The 22,388-nt window shown below is 44.1% G+C and overlaps 2 protein-coding genes across 2 annotated transcripts in view; both read right to left on the bottom strand.

The window, feature by feature from the left end:
* Positions 1–1,598, bottom strand: part of FTCD (formimidoyltransferase cyclodeaminase) — a 28,603-nt gene extending 27,005 nt beyond the window's left edge. The window contains exon 1 of the mRNA XM_060232118.1: positions 1,453–1,598. Coding sequence (XP_060088101.1) covers positions 1,453–1,506 — 54 coding nt within the window. The 5' untranslated portion in view covers positions 1,507–1,598. The remainder of the gene's footprint in view (positions 1–1,452) is intronic.
* A 2,851-nt stretch (positions 1,599–4,449) lies between these two features.
* Positions 4,450–12,354, bottom strand: SPATC1L (spermatogenesis and centriole associated 1 like). The gene is made up of 3 exons (XM_060232103.1): positions 12,238–12,354; positions 7,761–7,912; positions 4,450–5,076 (listed from the first exon to the last, which is right to left on the bottom strand). The coding sequence occupies exons 2-3, from the start codon at positions 7,902–7,904 to the stop codon at positions 4,750–4,752; spliced, it is 471 nt and encodes a 156-aa protein (XP_060088086.1). The 5' UTR covers positions 7,905–7,912; positions 12,238–12,354; the 3' UTR covers positions 4,450–4,749.
* Between the last annotated feature and the right edge of the window lie 10,034 nt (positions 12,355–22,388).

Here is a 22,388-nt window from a genome sequence, read left to right as displayed (position 1 = left end):
GAACTTTTCTGGGGGCAGCAAGAAGAAAGTCTAGTCAGACAGAAATGTGGGGTCAGCACCTTTCCCCCTGTTAAGTGCAATTCCTTGTCTGTCTGAATAGCTACTGTTAGGGCTATATCTTTCTCCTTCTTGAAGTCCAACAGAACAGAACTCTCGCCCAGTTAGTAAGGTAGCTAGAACTCTGTCTCTTCTCTTTACTATCAAGCAGGGCTTTTTTTCTGCCAGAGCCCACAGGAGTGGAGGTCCAGGGCTGGCCCAACCCATCATGCGGCAGCCATGTGCTCCCAAGCCAGGAGATGTGGCCAGTGGCGGACTGGCCAGGGTGTCAGCTTGCCCCATGGCAAATGGGCCCCTGATGAAGTGGGCCCCCTTAAACGTTAGACAATATGTTAAAAATGTTAATGTCCTTATAGTAGCTTGAAAATATAATAGAAGTTCCAATATTATTACTGTATTATTAATACGAGTAAAATTTACATTGTATTTAGGGTTGTCAGCCTCCAGATGTGGCCTGGGGATTTCCCACTTTTACAACTGATCTCCAGCTGGCAAAGATCGGCTCCCCTGGAGGAAATGCAATCTGTATTTACATTTAATATCTACTGCATACTGCCAGTAAAATATCCAATATATGTGCACTGTAATTACTAATATATCTATATATACACACACATTTATTTCAGAAAAGTTTTAATTGTACCTTTTTTCCACTTATGTATTTTTTGAAAAAGTTATTTATTTCTTAAATGCCTCTTTGTCTCCTGGCAACCAGTATTTTTCGACCCAGTCTGCCACAAATACACAAATGAGCTCCTGCTGGGCTTTTTCTACCAAAACTACCACTGCTATCAAGTATGTTGTTTCCTGAATAAAGCTTTCTTTGCTCTTTAATTCATTTGCCTGATAACTGCTGAGCAGTCACTCTGCCGACAGATACATCAGTTCCTTTCCCAAAGTGGAAGGGATATCAATTTGACTAAAATGGGATCCCAGCAAATTCCAGTTAGCCATAAGGGAAAACAGCTTTCCCTGGGCTGAAAATGAGGTAACACCAAATCTGTGTAAGAGCTGAAACAAAAAGTTTTCAGAAAAGATCACAGTCTACAGCACATGACTGCAAAACCTGAGATACATTTATATTTGATTCACATTTGTTAGGCAATCTTTCAACTGGATAATTACCGTAATTTCAGGGATTGGCAGGGACCTGCTTACAAACTAAAGTTTGTGATGAATATTGCCTGTGTTTTGTGAAGTCATTGCCAGGGTGACAAGTTCTTTTCCTTCCTTCCCAAGTTCTTTTCTCATGTACCACTTTGTAGAAACATGCTGACTCCCAACAAGTCGACAAGAGAAACTTATGACAGAAAAACAAACAAACATGTCTGCTTGGCCGTTATCTGAGCCATGCTTCAAAGGGAGCTTTTATGGAGAAAATAATTCAGAACTTACCTCTTGGTTGTTGCCTTCAGAAAAATTGGGTACACACTCTACTAACATTGACATTGTTCTGGAATCTTTCCCTGTATTTGTGGGGACTCCCGGAACTGGGGGTGACTGGCTGTTCACGTTCTCAGCTGTCTTGGCTTAAAAAAATTTTAGTTGGAGGATCAAGAAACTTCCCAGCAAACTGCCCATGACCTTTCTGATCTGCAGAGTTTCTCATTAACTACTCCCAACAGAACCAACTAAAAAGAAACTTTATTTACCAAACTAGGATTGCCAGCCTCCAGGTGGGACCTGGAGATCTCCCAAGATACCTACTGATTTCTAGACTGTAGATCAGGGGTGTCAAACATATGGCCCGAGGGCCAAATCAGACCCCCGGAGGGCTCCTGTCAGTCCCCCAAGCAACTGGCTGTCATTTGCTTCCTTCTTCCTATCGCTTGCTTCCTTCTGCATAACAGCTTGCTTTGCAAGACTTGCTCAATCACACAGGAGCTACAGAGCAAAACCGCAGTTTTCTCACTTGGCTGAGGCTCCTCCCTTGGGGAGGAAGGGGGGAAGGCAGAGCTTGTTTTTCCAGGCTCTCTCAATCGCGCAGCAGAGCTACTGAGCCAAGCCTCTCTTCCTTCCTCCTCCTGGGGAAGGAAGGAAATAGCCAGAGCTTCATTTGTCCAGTTCTCTGGATTCAATAGGAGAGAGACAAAGAAAGCACCTTTAATTCCAACAAGTGTTAACATTTTAAGCATGTTAACAGTTTTTAGAAAATGTATTTAATTGTTTTTGTCTGTGTCCTTTATAAAGTTTATATCTCTGCTACCTAATCTTAAATAGGTATACACATGCCCTGGCCCAGCCCAACAAGGTCTCATTTATATCAGATCCAGCCCTCATAACAAATGAGTTAAAAACCCCTGCTGTAGGATGGCATGCGAACCTTTGGTACGTCAGTAAGGGGCAGAATGATTTTAAGAACCACTTAATACGTAAAACTATATATGAAGTTTGGTTGAAGGTTAGAAAAATAATCTACACTAAGACGCCGAGATGGTTATCTCCTGAAGAAGCTTCAATTCAGCCTCAACTAAGGATTTCTAATAGGAAGACCAGATATATTGATCTACTAGATGAGAAAGATAATCTCAGACGGAAGGATGAGCTTGAATCTAGGGGGATAAAACTTGACTGGTGGACGATGAACTTAATAATAGCTAAGTATAATACTGATAAACCTAAGGGATTTACTAAAAGCAATTTTGATTTTGATAAACTGCTATTTAAAGAGGATGATAAAGTAATTAAGAAAGTATACAATTACCTGATGCAAATCAAACTGGAGGATGAGTCAGTAAAGGAATCAATGGTAAAATGGTCCCAAAATCTGCAAAGGAACATCGATCTGGAACAATGGGCCTCTTTTTGGAGACTGAATTATAAGAATATCAAACCTATTAACTTTAGAGAAAATGTCTTTAAAATATTTCATAGATGGTATATCACTCCCCTGCAATTATCTAAAATTAGTCAATCTATTTCACCTAAATGCTGGAAATGCGGCCGTGCAACGGGTTCTTTTTTCCACATCTGGTGGAACTGTAAGGTCGCTAAAAAATTTTGGATAAAAGTATATGGAAATTTAAAGGCAATATTGTTAATCGATATACAATTTAAACCGGAACTGATGTTGTTGGCATTTGTTAGAAAAGAAGTACCCACTGAAGATATACATATGACGATATATACTCTCACCTCTGCAAGAATAGTTTTTGCCAAATGTTGGCGACAAAGGTTTTGTCCTGAAGTAAATGAGGTGGTTGATAAAATCCTGAACGCAGCTGAAATGGATGTACTTTCGAACATGTTAAAAGGAGAGCCCAAACATGAGGCCAGTAAGAAATGGGATAAATTTTATAAATGGTATGAGGAAAAATGGCACAAATCTGGGCAGAAATGGTTTGTTTTATACTATTAGTTAATGATATCTATATACAATAATTATAGAATTAACTCTTGTAATTTTACATTTTTTCCAGTGAAATATTGCCTGTTCTGATTCAAACCACAGATGATCCTCCTTAAGGATAAATGACATGTTAATAACTATATATGTTTCTTATACGTGTTGAACGCTTTTTTGCATGTTATTGTTCTGTTCTTCGACTTAATAAATAATTTAAACTAAAAAAAAAAAACCACCCTGCTGTAAACATCAATGCCTCCGGAGAAATTAGTTGCTTTGAAGGGTGGACTCTGTGGCATTATACCCTATTGAGTTTCCTCACTTTCCTGAATTCCATCTTTCACAGGCTCTCCCTCCAAATCTTCAGGAATTACCCAGCCTGGAATTGGCAACCCTACCTGACCCTGACTCTGTTCTTTGTTGTCATGCCAATGTAATTCAGCAAAAACACTCCAAAACTCATCAAAATCTCAAAACTTTTCTCACAAAATATCGGAGTGGAGTCCATTGAGACCCTGTTGCTACGCTCCATCGGTCTTCCCTCAAGAGAATGTTTGTGAGGAGATGGATGGAGCGTAACGACAGGGTCTCGATTAATTACCCTCAGCATCCCACAATTAAGAAAGGCATGTTTACACATCTGTCTCCAATTTTGGCATATTTGTTTCCTTCATGATGTTTTCCCCAGAATTAAACCCAAACAAATGTTAACACCATATAAACAAAGCTCATTATTCCTGTTTGATCCTTGAATCTGTAAACATCTTCATTATGCCAATTAACTGCTAACCTATGGACTGGTAACTTCCATTTCATTGTATCTCAAGAAATGTGCGTGCCCACGAAAGTTCATACCTTGAATAAAACTTTGTTGGTCTAAAAGGTGCCACTGGACTCGAACTTTGCTCTGCTGCTTCAGACGAACATGGCAACCTACCTGAAGGTAATGTGCGGATATATCCTAAACTGAATGGGAGAACAGCATTTGGCTCAGGCTGGCTGGCAACTGTGTCTCCCAAGCAACAAGATAGGCAGCATCCAAGATGTGAACATTAACAATGTTTTATTTGTTATTTATTCTAATATTCAGCTCTCACAGTCTAGCCCAAACACGGCTCCTGTGGCAGCTAACAACAATGATTTAAATATATATATTTCAAGCAGTATGGATAGAAACAGAAAAAGTACATATTTAATCAAAAGCAATATTAAGACAATAAGTCAGTTGGCAAGACCCTGACACAAGAACCCGTCATGTCCTCTTTCAGCAGATAGGTTTGTATTCGAGAGATGTTGCAGGTTTTCTATTCCTGTTGGAGATTTAGGAACAAGAATCACAGTTGGCATTACCAGGCGAAGAGGCTCTTGTTGTCGTCTTTGGAAAGTTCGCACAAACAGTTTAAAAGAAGCAAGGTATCACCAAGGAACCTGGGTGGCACCGTATCAATTACCATCTTCCGGAGTTCAGCAGGACTGTTGTGTATTGGGCTAGAATTCAAATCCGGCCTTTGCTTCAGAATGCCGTAGGTATTGATGAGAAACTCACTGAAGACTGGGTGGACATCAATGTTGTAGCCCATCTTTTCCAGGTGAGTGATCAGGTCTAAATAGCGCTGGGTCATGGCTCGAAACTTTTTCTCATCCACAGAACCACCCAGGCAATTCATAGAGACCTGGGGGGATTTAAAAAACACCCAACAACACGAAGTTTAGGAACAGGCTGGTCCTTTAATTTATTGATGCAGCCTGGGGCTGAAAGGTGGTGGCTATTTTTTGCTATTTTTTGCTGAAAGGCTATTTTTTGTAAGCTCTTGGAGGATTGGCTACATCAGGGGTGTGGGGCCTAATATGCAAATGAGCTTCTGCTAGAATTCCACCCCTGTATTCAGGAAAGGCGGGGGGGGGGGAGGATGGAGAGAGGACCCTTTCTAGTTTGGGCCTCAGAGAGAGGACTTAGTAGAGCCACAGCCAGTGGCAACCACTGGCTAACTTGCTTGCTACCATGCCCCTGGCATGGCTCACCCAGGCCAAGCTGCTTGTTACAATTCAACAACAGCCTGCCCCCCAAGCCAGTGTGCTGTGGTGGTTAGAATTTCATGCTAGGAGCTGGGAGACTGAGGTTCATATCTCCACTCTGCCATGAAAGCTCACTGGTTGATAGGGTTGCCAAGTCCAATTCAAGAAATATCTGGGGACTTTGGGGGTGGAGCCAGGAGACATTGGGGGTGAAGCCAGGAGCACGGTTGTGACAATCATAATTGAACTCCAAAGGGAGTTCTGGCCATCACATTTAAATGCCTTCCCTCCATTGGAAATAATAAATAGGAGCACCTTCTTTGGGGGCTCATAGAATTGGACCCTCTGGTCCAATCCTTTTGAAACGTTGAGGATGTTTTGAGGAGAGGCACTGGATGCTACGCTGCAAATTTGGTGCCTCTACCTCAAAAAAAAGCTCACCGCCCCAGATACCCATGAATCAAGTTCTCCATTATAACCTATGGGAATCGGTCTCCATAGGGAATAATGGAGTGCCAAGCAGACTCCTTCCTCCCCCCCCCCTCCTGTTTTCTGCTGAACCTGAAGCAGGGGGAGGGCCTCCAAACTGGGGGATCCCCTGCCCCCACCTGGGGATTGTGTAACCAGAAAAGAGAATCACGGCAAACCGGAATAGAATGATCAGAAGCAAAAGCTACTGTGAAATCCAGCCTCTATCCAAATAACGTAAACTTAGTCCACTTTAAAGAAATAGTTCATATATTCATTTTAAACAAGTACAAAACGTTAGTGAAATTTTTTGTAGAAATATGGATGTTTATTTTATGCAGCTTGCAAAAGCTAAAAGCGAAACAGGAAAAACTAATACAAACCTGTTGTACTGTGGACTGATTGGCTGCACAGCCTGACGGATTGTGGGCTGTTTATCTTTAAAGACGTTGAACGGATTAAACATCATTCAACTCACTGGGACCTTCCCAAGAAAGTTACGACTTTGTGTTATGGGATAAAGAGGGACAGGTGTACTGGTGCTACCATTCCTTATTTCTACAAAAATTTTCACTAATGTTTTGTACTTGTTTAAAATAAATATATGAACTATTTCTTTAAAGTGGACTAAGTTTACATTATTTGGATAGAGGCTGGATTTCACGGTAGCTTTTGCTTCTGATCATTCTATCCCACCTGGGGACTGGCAAGCCGACTGGTTGACTTTGGGCCAGTTACACACACTCACTAAGCCTCATAGCCCTCACAGGTTGGTTGTGAGGATGAAATGAAAGAGAAAAGAATGACTGAGTCTTCATTGTGGAAAAAGGCAAGCTGGAAATAATGAAGTAGGTAAATTAACATAGGGAGAGATGAGGGGGGAGATAACAGGAAGGTTCCTAGGAGAGGTGAAGGAGATAAGGAAGCAGGGAAAGGTGATAAGAGCTGCCAACTCCAAGTTGTAGGGTTGCCAGTCCCACCCTCCTCATACGAAAGAGACAGAAGAGTCACTAAAAACAACTTATGGTTCTGCTCCGCAGATCATTAATACATAGTGTTGCCAGCCTCCAGGCTCTGGCTGGAGATCTCCTGGAATTAAACTGATTTCCAGCCAACAAAGATCGGTTCCCCAGGAGAAAATGGCTGCTTTTAAAAGTGGACTCTACGGCACTATACCATAGGGTTGCCAATCCTCAGGCGCGGATCCCTGGTTTAGAGGCCCTCCCCCCGCTTCAGGGTCATCAGAAAACGGGGAGGGGGAGGGAAATATCTGCTGGGCACTCCATCATTCCCTATGGAGACAGATTCCAATAGGAAAGAATGGAGAATTGATCTGTGGGCTCTGGGGCTCTGGGGGGGGGGGGCGCTGTTTTTTGAGATAGATGCATCACATATTCAGCATAGCATCCAGTGCCTCTCCTCAAAATACCCTCCAAGTTTCAAAAATATTGCACTAGGGGATCCAATTGTATGAGTCCCCAAAGATGGTGCCGCTATCCTTCATTATTTCCAATGGAGGGAAGGCATTTAAGAAGGCCAGAACTCCCTTCGGAGTTCAATTGTGCTTGTCACACCCTTGTTCCTGGCTCCACCCCAATGTCTCCTGGCTCCACCTCCAATGTTTCCTGGCTCCACACCCAAAGTCTCCTGGCCCACCCCCAAAGTCCTCAGATATTTATTGAATTGGACTTGGCAACCCTACTACACCAAGGGTGGCCAAACTGTGGCTGGGAGCCATACGTGGCTCTTTCACATAAACTATGTGGCTCTCAAAGCTCCCACCACCTCGTTTGCTGCCCCAAGCTGCGGGTCTGGACCCAGCCTAAGAGTCTTGGCCAAAGACTGATTTAACTTCAAACACTGGGAGAGTTACCTGCTTGATCTTCTCTGGAATGTTGGACACTGTGAATCCATAGAGGCGTGTGACACCAGGAAACACATGAGCCAGGATGCGCCTATCCAACTGGAAGGCAATCTCTCCCACGACACGCCCGTTTTTCTTGCTGCTTTGAGCCATCTCGAGATCTACAAGAAATGAAAGACATGGGGAAGAATTAGAGTTAAGCAGTTTCATTTATATTTTTCACAGGGGTGGAATTCTAGCAGGAGCTCCTTTGTCAAGACAGTGTGCGATTGCAATAAAAAAAGCCAATGCCATGCTGGGAATTATTAAGAAGGGAATTGAAAACAAATTAGCCAGTATCATAATGCCCCTGTATAAATCGATGGTGTGGTCTCATTTAGAATACTGTGTACAATTCTGGTCACTGCTCCTCAAAAAGGATATTATAGCACTGGAAAAAGTCCAGAAAAGGGCAACTAAAATGATTAAAGGTTTGGAACACTTTCCCTATGAAGAAAGGTTAAAATGCTTGGGGCTCTTTAGGTTGGAGAAACATGAGGCTTCCCAACCCCCACCCCCACCCTGGCGGGGAACCCCTGAATTTGCAGCCTCCTCCCCCACTCTCCAAAAATCCGGAAGCAGGGGGGAACATGCGTGTAGGCATCATGTAGTTGTAGAGCTCCTGATCCGTTTGTAAAATGTGTGCCTTTAAGGCTGCGCAGGAAACAGGAAGGGCTTCATTGGAAAGGGTCAGTAATAGTTTCCATGGAGAACGGCCCCTCCCTTTCTTTTGCTTTCGTTTTCACAGCAAGTAGAGTTCTGCAGAAAGAAGATCTAGTAAGTATTTGTGTGTGAGAGGGAGGGGGCAGGGGATTCCCTGGTTTGGAGGCCCTCCCCCCCCTTTAGAAAGCGTGGAGGGGAGGGAAATGTCTACTGGGCGCTCTATTATTCCCTATGGAGAACGATTCCCATAGGGAATAATAGGGAATTGATCCATGGGTATCTGGGGCTCTGGGGGGGCTATTTTTTGAGGTAGAGGCACCAAAGTTTTAGTATAGCATCTAGTGCCTCTCCCCAAAATACCCCCCCAAGTTTCAAAACGATTGGACCAGAGGGTCCAATTCTATGAGTCCCAAAAGATGGTGCCCCTATCTTTCATTATTTCCTATGGAAGAAAGGCATTTAAAAAGGTGTGCTGTCCCATTAAATGTGATGGCCAGAACTCCCTTGGAGTTCAATTATGCTTGTCACACCCTTGTTCCTGGCTCCACCCCCAAAGTCTCCTGGCTCCGCCCCCAAAGTCCCCAGGTTTATCTTTAATTGGACTTGGCAACCCTAAGAAACGTCGACTGTAGGGTTGCCAATCCCCAGGTGGGGGCAGGGGATCCCCCGGTTTGGAGGCCCTCCCCCCGCTTCAGGGTCGTCAGAAAGCGGGGGGAGGGGAGGGAAATGTCTGCTGGGAACTCTATTATTCCCTATGGAGATTTATTCCCATAGAAAATCATGGAGAATTGATCCACGGGTATCTGGGGCTCTGGGGGGCCTGTTTTTTGGGGTAGAGGCACCAAATTTTCAGTATTGCATTTAGTGCCTCTCCCCAAAATACCCCCCAAGTTTCAAAAAGATTGGACCAGGGGGTCCAATTCAATGAGCCCCAAAAGAAGGTGCCCCTATCCATTATTTCCTATGGAAGGAAGGAATTGAAAAGGTGTGCCGTCCCTTTAAATGTGATGGCCAGAACTACCTTTGGAGTTCAATTATGCTTGTCACAGCCTTGATCTTGGCTCCACCCCTGATGTCTTCTGGCTCCACCCCCAAAGTCCCCAGATATTTCTTGAATTGGACTTGGCAACCCTAGTCGACTGCAGGGTGACATGATAAAGGTTTACAAGATTATGCATGGGATGGAGAAAGTAGAGAAAGAAGTACTTGTCTCCCTTTCTCACAATACAAGAACTCGTGGGCATTCAATGAAATTGCTGAGCAGTCAGGTTAGAATGGATAATAGGAAGTACTTCTTCACCCAAAGAGCGATTAACATGTGGAATTCACTGCCACAGGAGGTGGCGGCTACAAGTATAGCCAGCTTCAAGAGGGGATTGGATAAAAATATGGAGCAGAGGTCCATCAGTGGCTATTAGCCACAGCATATTGTTGGAACTCTCTGTCTGGGGCAGTGATGCTTTGTATTCTTGGTGCTTGCGGGGGAGGGGGCAAAGTGGAAGGGCTTTTAGCCCCACATGTGAACCTCCTGATAGCATTTGGGGTTTTTTTGTTTTGTTTTTGGTCACTGTGTGACACAGAGTGTTGGACTGGATGGGCCACTGGCCTGATCCAACAGGGCTTCTCTTATGTCCTTATGTGACACAGAGTGTTGGACTGGATGGGCCATTGGCCTGATCCAACATGGCTTCTCTTATGTTCTTATGCAAGAGTTTACAAGGCTCGTTTTTGTAAGCTCTTGGAGGATTGGCTACATCAGGGGTGTGTGGCCTAATATTCTGGAATTCCACTCCTGCTTCTTTGACTCTTTTCCTTCAGCCCCAAAATCCTGGAAGAAAAGCATAACAAGCCCTTTAAATGAAAGGATTAGGGATAAAGCAACGTGAAGCAGAAAGTCATTAAAAACAGCCTGATTATAAACAAGATTGTTCGTTTATTTGTATATGTCACAGGTCTCCCAGCTTTCCTATAGATATTTGTCCCCTCAACAACCCTGTGAAGTTGGATAGACTGAGAGAAATCACTTGGCTCAAGGCCAGCCCTGTAGATGAGGGCATGGATTCGAATCCAGACTTCCTGGTACAAATCTGACACATTATTAGGGTTGCCAGGTCTGACTCAAGAAATATCTGGGGACTTTGGGAGTGGAGCTTGGAGAAAGCGTGTTACTAGCACGACTGAACTCTGAAAGGAGTTCTGGCAATCACATTTAAAGGGACCGCACACCTTTTAAATGCCTTCCCTCCATTTGGAATAATGAAGATAGGGGTACCTTGTTTTTGAGGCTCTTAGAATTGGACCCCCTGGTCAAATCTTTTTGAAATTTGGGAGGTGTTTTGAGAAGAGGCACCAGATGCTATGTTGTAAATTTGGTGCCTCTACCTCGAAAAACAGCCCCCCAGAAACCCATGGATCAAGTCTCCATTATACCCTATGGGAAGCAGTCTCTATAAGGTATAATGGAATGCCCAGCAGATTTTTCCCTCTCCCCCCTCCACACTTTCTGATGACCCTGAAGCAGAGGAAGGGCCTCCAAACCGGGAGATATCCTGCCCCCAACCCTACACGTTATTCACCACATATAATTTTTTCATTCCAGGAGCGACTCATCCAGTTAGGGGGGAAAGGTGTGGTTCTTTTTTTAGCAGGAACACAGAGGCATGCAGTTCTGACTGGTGTGGTGTCAGGGGGTGTGGCCTAATATGCAAATGAGTGTCTGCTGGGCTTTTTCCACCAAAAAAAAAAGCCCTGATGCTAAATCTCTGTTCTGGTGCAAAAAGCCATTCCACAATGCCTAATGGTCTTTCCTCTGAGCCCCGTGGCGCAGAGTGTTAAAGCTGCAGTACTGCAGTCCTTAGCGCTGCTCACGACCTGAGTTCGATCCCCAGCAGAAGCTGGGTTTTCAGGTAGCCGGCTCCAGGTTGACTCAGCCTTCTGAGTACCCAGTTTGCTTGGGGGGGAAGTGTAGATGACTGGGGAAGGCAATGACAAACCACCCCGTAAAAAGTCTGCCATAAAAACACTGTGAAAGTAACATCACCCCAGAGTCGGAAACGACTGGTGCTTGCACAGGGGACCTTTCCTTTCCTTTCCTCTGGAGGAAAATACCTTCACTAGTGCAATAGATCTGTGAGATCCAGCCCCCCACGACCAGCCCTAGACTGTCTGGCACCCTAGGTAAGGCTAATTTCTGGTGCCCCCCACCCTGCACTGATAATGTCACCGAGTCACATGGGGGGGCACCCTATTTGGTGCTCCTGGAAGGCTGACACCCTAGGCAATCGCCTAGTTTGCCTAGAGGTGGGGCCGGCCCTGCCTTTACCTCTCCCTGGCTGAGAGAGCATTCTTTGGCTGTGATGATGGGGAGTTCTCTGCCCTTTGGCTCTTGCTGGACTGCAAGAGAGACACAGCTCCTGCTTCCTCCAAAGCAAAAGCAACTGTGCCAAAGCAATTACAAACAGTCTGTATTTCATTAGAAAAAATATATACACAGATACTCTATGAACAATACATTCCACAAGGGGTAGGTTTTATGGCAATAAAGTCCATAAATTCATGCGGCAACAAAAGTGCTCCTGAGTAGCTGAGGAACCAGATCCCCTCAAAAGAAGGCTCCAGAGGTTGATATAACGTTAACGTGCCTGTTGATTCTTGGTACACGTTTCGCATCAAGATGCTTTCTCGTAGAGTCAGTCCTGTTCTTAAAAAACGCAACACTACGGGTTACACACAAATTGCCATCTAAAATTATATAATATCAGAACCAACAGGCATACACACATACCTGAATGAAATTTTTAACAGAAATATTTCTCCACTGATGGCAAGCTATGTCTTCACACAACTTACAAAAAGGCACATGCTCATAACTCCAACCACAGTTGCCTCCATTTAAGGAAACGGACGGGTGTTGCACATTAGCCTCTTAAAGGTATTCAAAAAACAGAAAAAACTTTCACCATTACAGAATGTTTACATGCATCAGAGCACAAAACCTTGGAATCATATAAAACAAGAAAGATCATTATTCACATTCAAACCAAATGGTTTTACAGTTTTTTAACCGGTGTATCCATCGGGCTTCTATTTGTAACAGTCTTTTGAGCATTTCCACCTTTAAAACTAGATTTATCCAAAGTCTGTACCACAAAAAATCTTAGTTTATTAACATCATGACCAGTTTCCAATATGTGATTCACCAAACGGGCACCTTCCACTGATGAATGAAGTCTAGAAATATGTTCCAAAATCCTAGATTTTATTGGTCTTATTGAGCACCCTATGTGCTGCTTATGACAGATACATATGCAGTGTAACGTGACCAAAAGGAACTGAAAGATGTAAGCTTTGGAGCCTTCTTTTGAGGGGATCTGGTTCCTCAACTTCTCAGGAGCACTTTTGTTGCCACATGAATTTATGGACTTTATTGCCATAGAACCTACCCCTTGTTGAATATATTGTTCATAGAATATCTGGGTATATATTTTCTAATGAAATAGAGACTGTTTGTAATTGTTTTGGCACAGTTGTTTTTGCTTTGGTCTATCACTGTGCAGCCACTCTGTTATTTTGCTGCAGCCTCCAAGGTTGCTTTCTCCATCTTCTTCCCCATGCCACAGATGATGTTCCCAGGTCCTCAGTAGGGAAAGCATGCCTCTTATTGTCCATCACACAGTAGGAGTTACCAGGGCCTTTTTTTGTAGAAAAAGCCCAGCAGGAACTCATTGGCATATTAGGCCACACACCCTGGCATCACCATTGTTTTGCACAGGGCTTTTTTGTAGAAAAAGCCCAGCAGGAACTCATTTGCATATTAGGCCACACACCCTGACGCCAAGCCAGCCAGAACTGTGTTCCTACTCAACCCCCTCCCCCCCCCCCCGGCTAGGACTAACAAAATGGATCTACAGCCAGAAGAGGGAAATAAACATGGAAAACTGGTCCCTTAATTTGTTGGCCTTGGCCGAATGAATGTGGCACTCTGGAAGCAAAGTCTGTGTGAGTCCTTTTGTGCTGGAGGGAGAGAGATACACTAGGCACCCTTCTGTACATTCCCGTCATAGAATACAGTATCCAGGAGGCAAAGAGAACAAAGTTTCAGCTCTGTGGTACCTTTAAAACCAACAACATTTAATTCTGGGTATAAGCTTTCATGTTCAGGCACACTTATACCCAGAATTAAACTTTGCTAGTCTTAATGGTGGGCTTAAACTTTGATCTGTTGCTTCAGGCCAACTTGGTTACTCACTTGAATCTATTTTCACAAAAGGCAAATTGTATTTAGAATTCAACAAATGTGCTTTTGTTGATATCAACAGGCAGGGTGTCGACTTATACATCCAGCCTGAAGACTCCTCGAAGCAGGAGGTATAAGTCGACACCCTGCACTTTGGTGCTCTATGCTTTTCTACATCATATTCTTTTGGAAGCCTTCGGGACTCCTTTAAAATGGACTTTTGTATTACTGTTTATTCTTAAGTCCCTATATGTTTATTGTAGGCTTAGTATTGTATATTAGAATTTAGTAATTTTGGTCACTATAACTTTAGAGTTGTCTATTTTTACTGCCTGGAGCTTGACAACCCTAACTTTGGAACCTCTTGGTCACCCATAAGTTTTCCTGCATCGTAGTTGCATCCCAAATAGCCCCCTGTGTGTACACATCGCTTTACATCTCTCACAGTATTTTCGCCTCCTGACATCTTTAGTCCTGATGCTTTCGGCTAGCCTGGCCTCATCAGATCTCAGAAGCTAAGCAGAGTCCAGCTGGGCTGCTGCTTAGATGGGAGACCACCTGGGAAGTCCAGGGTTGCTACACAGAGGCAGGAGATGGCAAACGGCCTCTGTTCAGCTCTTGCCTTGAAAGCCCCTTGAGGCCACTGTGCACCACCGACATCTTTAACCCCAAATGCTACCGGCACTTCCGTACTACCGCTGAAGTAGAAGTTCCTCGTTCTGTCTGGGCCCGGTGCATCGGAGAACGAGACGCGCTTCTTCCGGGGCATTTCTCCCGTTTCAGGCCGTGCTTTGTCTGTCCTTGATTCCAGAGATCGGCCTGCCATGCGATAGGCCTGCCTGTCCAAAATCCCAGGTGAAGAACCTCCTTTGGGAATTCTGAGGTCATCTGAAAACGCAGCCTGGGCTTGGACATCACCCTTGTGCAAAACACTCCCAGAGGTTGAGGGAGCCGTTTCTTCTGTCGGGTATGGGGAGTGATCTACTGTGTCTTTGGAACCAAGTAATCTCCCGGCTTTGCTGTAAGCTACAGAGAGAGAGAGACAGACAGACACAGAGAGACAGAGACAGACACAGAGAGACAAAGACCAACATAGAGAGACAGAGACAGAGAGAGAATTTAGTGGCAGGTTACTTCCATGCTGGAGACTGCTCCCTTATAAAGCTGATAACTCCAGCTTTGGGGGCAACACCCTGAGGGGAGGAAGAGAGCTCAGTAGAGATATGATGCCTCAGAGTCTCTTCTCCTGAGTTCCCTTTCCCACTAGAGCAGGGGTGGCCAAACTGCGGCTCGGGAGCCACATGTGGCTCTTTGACACATATTGTGTGGCTCTCATAGTGGACTGCCCTGTTGTCTGCCTTGGAGAAGACATTTCTCTCTTTAAATCATATTTCCAGGCCAAGCCAGCCAGCAGCTTAGAGAATGCATTTAAAGTTAAAGTTGCTTCCCTCCCCCCTTCCCCCCTCCCCTATCTATCTATCTATCTATCTATCTATCTATCTATCTATCTATCTATCTATCTATCTATCTATCTATCTATCTATCTATCTATCTATCTATCTATCCATCCATCCATCCATCCATCCATCCATCCTCCCTCCCTCTATCTTGTGGCTCTCAAACATCTACCTTTCATGTCTTGTGGCTGTCAAACATCTGATGTTTATTCTATTTAGCTCTTATGTTAAGCAAATTTGACCACCCCTGCACTAGAGGAACTGAACTCTGCAGACTGGAGAGCAGTAGTAATTCCAGGGGAACTCCAGGCCCCACCTGGAGGATGGCAACCCCTGGTGAAACTTTCCCCTTCCCCAGCTCCACCCTCTAAATATCTAGGTATTTCCCCACCCTGACCCAGCAACTTGGGGGGTACTTTGGGGAGAGGCACTAGATACTATACCGAACATTTGGTGCCTCTACCTCAAAAAACAGCTCCCCCAGAGCCCCCGAAACCTCCAGATCAATTCCCCATTATACCCTATGAGAATCGATCTCCACGTAGGATAAACATGGCACACTTTAAGAGGAAAATATGTGATCCCTTCCTATCACAGCCCAATGTAGAGTTCCCACTAGGGTTGCCAGCCTCCAGGGGGCACCTGGAGATCTCCTGCTATTGTGATGGATTTCCAGGCATCCAAGATCACTTCCCCTGGAGGAAATGGCTGCTTTGGAGGGTGGTCTGTATGGTGGTATACCCTGTTGAGGTCCCTCCCCTCCCCAAACCTCACCCTTTCCTGGATCCGCCCTCCCCCCCAAATCTCCAGGAATTTCCCGCCCCAGAGCTGGTGACCCAAGTTCCCACAGTCCTTTGTCCTTCCATGTTGTGTTGACTGTGAGTAGCATGAGAAGCATCCAACCGACACACCTTTCATCCCCCCCCCCCCCCACACACACACCTTTTTTTTAAGTTGCGTGGCAACAGTTTCCCATTGTTATTATTTAGGAGACTGCTGGAGAGCCAGTGACTTTTACATATTGTCTTAAGAAAATAAGACTGTTTGGGCACTAACCTTGCTCTGCGGCAGGCTTCCCTTTTTCTCCGGAGCAAGCTTAGTGCCGCCATTTTCATCACTGTTACCCCTGATTTGACATGTGGCAATGTAAACCTGAAAAAACAGGTTTACGTTGCCATGCATCGAATTGGGGGTTGCCACAATGAAAAATGGCGGCGGGAGCAGCTTGTGCGAAATGACTAAGCTTGCTCCAGAGACAAAGGGAAGCCTGCTGCAGAGCAAAGTTAGTGCAAAATCAGTCTAATAAACAGCACTTTTTCCATTTTAAATGTGGGGGGGGGGGGGGAGTTTGTAAAGTTTGTCCATTAGCATTGGAATTAGAGGAAAATAAATTTTGTTTAGGGTTTTAGATTGGTTGTAATTTTGTTTCATATTTCATAATATCTTTTGTCTAATATTATTTTTTGTGTTATTTATGTTTCAAATAAAATTTGGAAGAAATAAAAACATTGGAACTCTGAGAGTTTTCTCATCTTCAGGGTTGATGCATGGTTCAAATCCAATCCTTTCCCAAGTAATAATACAAACGGGTCATTTATGTCATCATCTTGCCGTGAGCCACTTCGGTGGGAAGGACAGGATATAAATCGAAAATAAACTAAACTAAAACTAAACTAATTTATTATACATAGGAAACAGCATAAGATTAGTCAAGGCCTGTATCCTGGAGCATACACGGAGCATCAAAAATCAAGTTCTAGAGGTGACCCTCGTAAATAATTTTTTGGAAAATAAACATACACCAGAGGATTTACATTACTTTGTACTCTCTAGACTCCGTCTATACCAGAAACTATTCCCTGAGAGTACCAATTTCAGGTGCATAATGGATAGGGTTTTAAATAAGTTTGTAGATTTATAGTGGGGGTTTTGGTAAGTTTTGTTGTGATTGTGTGGTTTGTGCCTGGCTCTTTAAATCAGTGACTGTAAATACTAGGCTTGCCAATCCCCAGGTCCCAGTGGGGGTTCTTCCGCCTTCTCAGGCTCCTTCCCACCCCCAGTCAGCTGGCCGACGGGGGGAAGCCCGCCCCCAGAGGACCATGTGCCTTTCCACCTCCAGAGGCTTCAGTCTCCAATTGAAAGGCTTCCTCTTGGGATGGGGTGTCTGTGTTACTTTGAAGAAGTTGACAACAACTCGTGAGTAGAGAGGCCAAACCCTCACTTCAGAGTCACCAGAAAGGGGGTGGGGGGAAGGAAACATCTGCTGAGCACTTCATTATTCCCTATGTGGAGATCAATTCTCATAGGGTATAATGGGGAATTGATCTGGAGGTTTCGGGGGCTCTGGGGGAGCTGTTTTTTGAGGTAGAGGCACCAAATGTTCATTATAGTATCTAGTGCCTCTCCCCAAAGTACCCCCCAAGTTTCAAAACAATTGGACCAGGGGGTCCAATTCTATGAGCCCCAAAAGAAGGTGCCCCTATCCTTCATTATTTCCTATGGAAGGAAGACATTTAAAAAGGTGTGCTGTCCCTTTAAATGTGATGGCCAGAACTCCCTTGGAGTTCAATTATGCTTGTCACACCCTTGTTCCTGGCTTCACCCCCAAAGTCTCCTGGCTCCACCCCCAAAGTCCCCAGATATTTCTTGAATTGGACTTGGCAACCCTAGTAAATACACAGGTGCAAACAATTAACAAGGTCCTTGACTATAAAACCTTCTATTGTCCCTGGCGAGTGTGAAGCAGTTGGCTCCTCATCTGGTCAAGGATTATAATTAATTTATTAATTACCTTTGGGCAAGTTTGAATTTGGGCAAAACACTTTCTACATCACTCATTTATACACCTTTCTTTGCAACTGATGCAGATATATATTTTCTTTCTCCATGTGAAGTTTGTAATGTTCATGAATGGTGTTTTATATATGTTTTTGATATTAAGAATGGCTTTGTAATATGATCTTGTAGTCTATTCATATAATATTACAGTATACATTGATGAATACAATTGATGAAATATTATAATTTTTTTTTGGATTCACATTGTAATTTTTCTGGTTGATTACAGCTTTGTACTGTCTTCCCTATTCTGTTATTTCTGATTCATAAGAACATAAAACATAACAGAAGCCATGTTGGATCAGGCCAATGGCCCATCCAGTCCAACACTCTGTGTCACACAGTGGCCGAAAAACCCCAGTTACCATCAGGAGGTCCATCAGTGGGGCCAGGACACTAGAAGTCCTCACACTGTTGCCCCTCCCAAGCACCAAGTATAAGATTTAGTATAAGCCAGCTTCCTGCACTAGAAGAGGTGGGGGGGGACATAAATTTGCCAGTTCTGGATTGGGAAATAACGTTGAGATTTTTTGGGGGGTGGAACTTGAGGTGGGTGGGGTGTGAGGAGGGGGGTGGGACTTCAACAGGGTATAATACTACAGCGTCCACCCAGCCAAGTGGCCATTTTCTCCATGTTATTCCAGGAGATCTCAGCCCCTGCCTGGAGGTTGTCAGAACAAAGGACTGCAGTGTGGAGAACACAAATCAAAAATACACTGCTCTAGGCACAACAACCGACAATTTTAGTAACAGCCAATCATTTGTTTACCAATATACAACATATAAATCCCAAATAAAAAATATGGACTATGGTGGGTTGATCCAGTACACATTATTGCAAAGAAGACTGTAAATTCCTTGGAGTCTGGTTTGGCCCCATTCCAAAGTGATAACAATTATCAGGGGTCATTTTATGTGAAAAGTGGTGCCGGAGCTCATTAGTACAACTCATTTGCATGTGCCAGACACTCCTGACATCACCAGAAGGTGTACTAAATTATATCAGCTCAACATCTACCTTAAGGTGTTTCTTGAATTATAATTGTCATAATAATACCTTACTCCCATCATACTTTTAAAATTACTTTCTCCTATGTGGCCACAGTGGCATGATGAAGATTTCCATCCGTCTGCTTTATGTTATGGTTATTTCCCCTTTTTTTGTGTGGGGAAAAATATTAGAAAATTTCTCAAATCTTAAGAGTTCAACAAAATTTCCACAGGGGGTTTGAACAATGGAGCCCAGAAGCAAGTTATTTGGGGGGGGGGGGAGGGGGAGGTAAGAAAGAAAGAGCACAATAAAATTTAGATGTTCTGGAGCTCCACTTCTGTGAGCTCCTGCCCAAAATGAGGCCTGACAATTCTTAAAATTGTAACCTCTTAGGAGTCCAGTTTGGTCCCGTTTCAAAGTAATAGCAACAAACAGGACTATAAGGGTTTTTTTACTTCAACCTATTCATCTTTGGACCTGAGGAAGATATGAAACGGCGTACTGGATCAACCCACCATAGCCTGTATCCACCTGGAGGTTGACAACCCTAGCAGAGACAAAATGGCCTGGTCCTGCCATGCCAAGAGGCCCAAGTAAGACTAAGATTGAGCCCTCCCAGAATTTGTAAAGGGCTGGATTCTTCTCTACGGCACCCACAGATTGGACCCATGCATGCCATAAGGCCCACCTTGGCCCCACAGATATATCCACACAGCAGTGACATCTGTGGAGTGACCCTTACTCACCAAGTCTGAGGGGGGACAGGGCCTGAGCTTTGTCATCCCCTGGCAAAGGGCTGTCTATGAGCCAAGGTTTCTTGATCCCTGCGATGTCCATGAACTCTTCCAGCTGTTGCCTGCCAAATGCTGAACATGACATGTTCAACAAGGGTGTTAACTTGTTTTCCCCACCTCTGGGCTGGAAAAAGGGGGGATCACTGGGGAGTCGCTTTGGCTGCATCTGGGCACCAGGATTAAATAGAACCACGTTTTCCTCACAGACTGTGTGAGGGGAATAATTGAAATTCTCAGGCAGAGGCAGCTGTTGTTGAGCTTCAGGTTCCGTTTTTTTAAACATTCTTCCAAGACACCAACCTATGATAAAAAGGAAACCGTGGCGGCGTGACCAAAGAAAGCAGAGACTGGCATCCATATTGGCTGTAGGTTAGCGGCATTGCCCTTCCCAGAAGATATAGGATTCAGCAGGATGACTTTTCAAACTTCTCATCCCAATCCTTTGTGTAGTCTGAATTACAGTTGATCTCCAGACCACAGAGGTCGGTTCTCCTAAAGAAAATGGCTGCCTTGAGGAGTCAATTGTATGGCTACTGAAGTCCCTCCCCTCTCCAAACCCTGCCGTCCTAGGATCCATTTTCACAGGCCTCATTTTGGGCAGGAGCTTACAGGAACGGAGCTCCAGAACCTCTAAATTTTTTTGTGCTCTTTCTCCTCCCCCCACCCCATACTTGCTTCTGGACTCCATTGAACAATTCCCTGTGGGAATTTTGCTGAACTCTTAGATTTGACAAACTTTATAATATTTCCTTCCACAAAAAATGGGAAAATAACCAAAACATATAAGGCAGACAGAGGGAAATCTTCATCCTGCCACTGTGGCCTCATAAGAGAAAGTAATTTTAAAAGTATGATGAGAGTAAGGTTTTATTATGACAATTATAACGCAAGAAGCTTTTTAAGGTCAAGGCTGAGTTGATATAATTTAGTACACCTTCTGATGATGTCAGGGGTGTGTGGCATATGTAAATGAGTTATGTAAATGAGTTCTGGCATCTCTTTTTCTACAAAATGACGCCTGCATTTTCAGCTGAAGTTCCTATGTATCATGTAAGGCTTCCATGTTCCAAGAGTGCTAGCCCAGTGAATGGAAAATTAAATTGACCAAAGCTTTATTGGGAGCTGAAGACATCAGTCAATTTCATTTCCTGCATGAGCCTTAGTATCTTACTTTATGTGGGAGCACAGTTCTCAACCCAGGAATTAACCAGATGGCAAATTTGCCTAGCTGTGGAGTTGTGTGTGTGTGTATGTAAAGTGCTGTCAAGTTGCAGGTGATTTATGGTGACCCTAGATTTATGGTGCTTTCATGGCAAGTGAGAAGCAGAGGTGGTTTGCCATTGCCTTCCTTTGCATAGTCTACCTTGGTGGTCTCCCATCCAAGTACAAATCCTGCTTAGCTTTTCAGATTGGATGAGATTGGACTATACCTTTCTGTCGCTTGTAGTTTTAGGAATAAATACAGCTTCTATGAATGCTTGAACTGAACTTTTGGTCATAAACGCTTCTGTTGGGATAAATTCGGTGAGCATCATTGGACTGCTGTTTAATTTTGCTACAACAGACCAACACAGCTACTCCTGTGGAACCTCTGTTCCAAGTGGGGATTGGATAAATAAATGGAGCAGAGGTCCATCAGTGGCTATTAGCCAGAGCGTATTGTTGCAACTCTCTGACTGGGGCAAGTGATACTGTGTATTTGTCTTGTATTTGTCAAGTGATGCTCTATATTTGTAATTGCTTGGGAGGGGCAACAGTGTGAGGACTTCTGGTGTCGTGGCCCCACTGATGGACCTTCTGAGGGCACCTGGGGTTTTTGGCCACTGTGTGACAGAGGGGGTTGGACTGGATGGGCCATTGGCCTGATCCAACATGGCTTCTCTTATGCTCTTATGTTCTGTCTACTGGTGATTTACAAATGGAGTGGGTCCCTGTTGGCAGAGTAATTAACACAGCAACGGTGCACAACCTGATTAAAGAGTCGATAAAGTTTTATTTAGATACTAATGTACTTGATAGGAAAGAGGGAGGGAGGGAGAGAAGTTCCAGGTGCCACTGGTCTCAAACTTTGATCTACATCTCTAGCTGAGAGGGTAAAACTAGGCATGGCACTTCTGAGAAGAAGGGGGAAATTGCCCTGAGAGTAGCAATCAGGAAACAGACAAGGACCTTTCCTGCACCTTAGTATTGCTGCTGTTGAATCCCTAGCTGATGCTCCAACTTTGCATCACTCCTTCTGCAAAAGTGTATTTGTTTGGGGGGATTTTATCTTGAATTCAGATCCAGCCTTTCCCTTGCGTTGCACACTTCCTTTGAAAAGGAGTTGTGCGGCTGTGTTGTCATGTATTTTGTCAGTGACAGAACCTCCTGTATTTTTTGCATATGTGTGGTAATGTTATAACATCATAGCATCCAGAGGTGGAATTCTAGCAGGAGCTCCTTTGCATATTAGGTCACATACCCCTAATGTAGCCAATCCTCCAAGAGCTTACAAAAAAAGAGCTTTGTAAACTCTTGGAGGATTGGCTACATCAGGGGTGTGTGGCCTAATATGCAAAGGAGCTCCTGTTAAATTCCACACTGATAACATCATTAAAAAGGCTGGATGTATTGTGGGGA

Source organism: Heteronotia binoei, chromosome 1 (assembly GCF_032191835.1).
Source record: "Heteronotia binoei isolate CCM8104 ecotype False Entrance Well chromosome 1, APGP_CSIRO_Hbin_v1, whole genome shotgun sequence".
NCBI lineage: Eukaryota > Metazoa > Chordata > Lepidosauria > Squamata > Gekkonidae > Heteronotia > Heteronotia binoei.
This window is presented reverse-complemented; position numbering and strand designations above follow the sequence as displayed.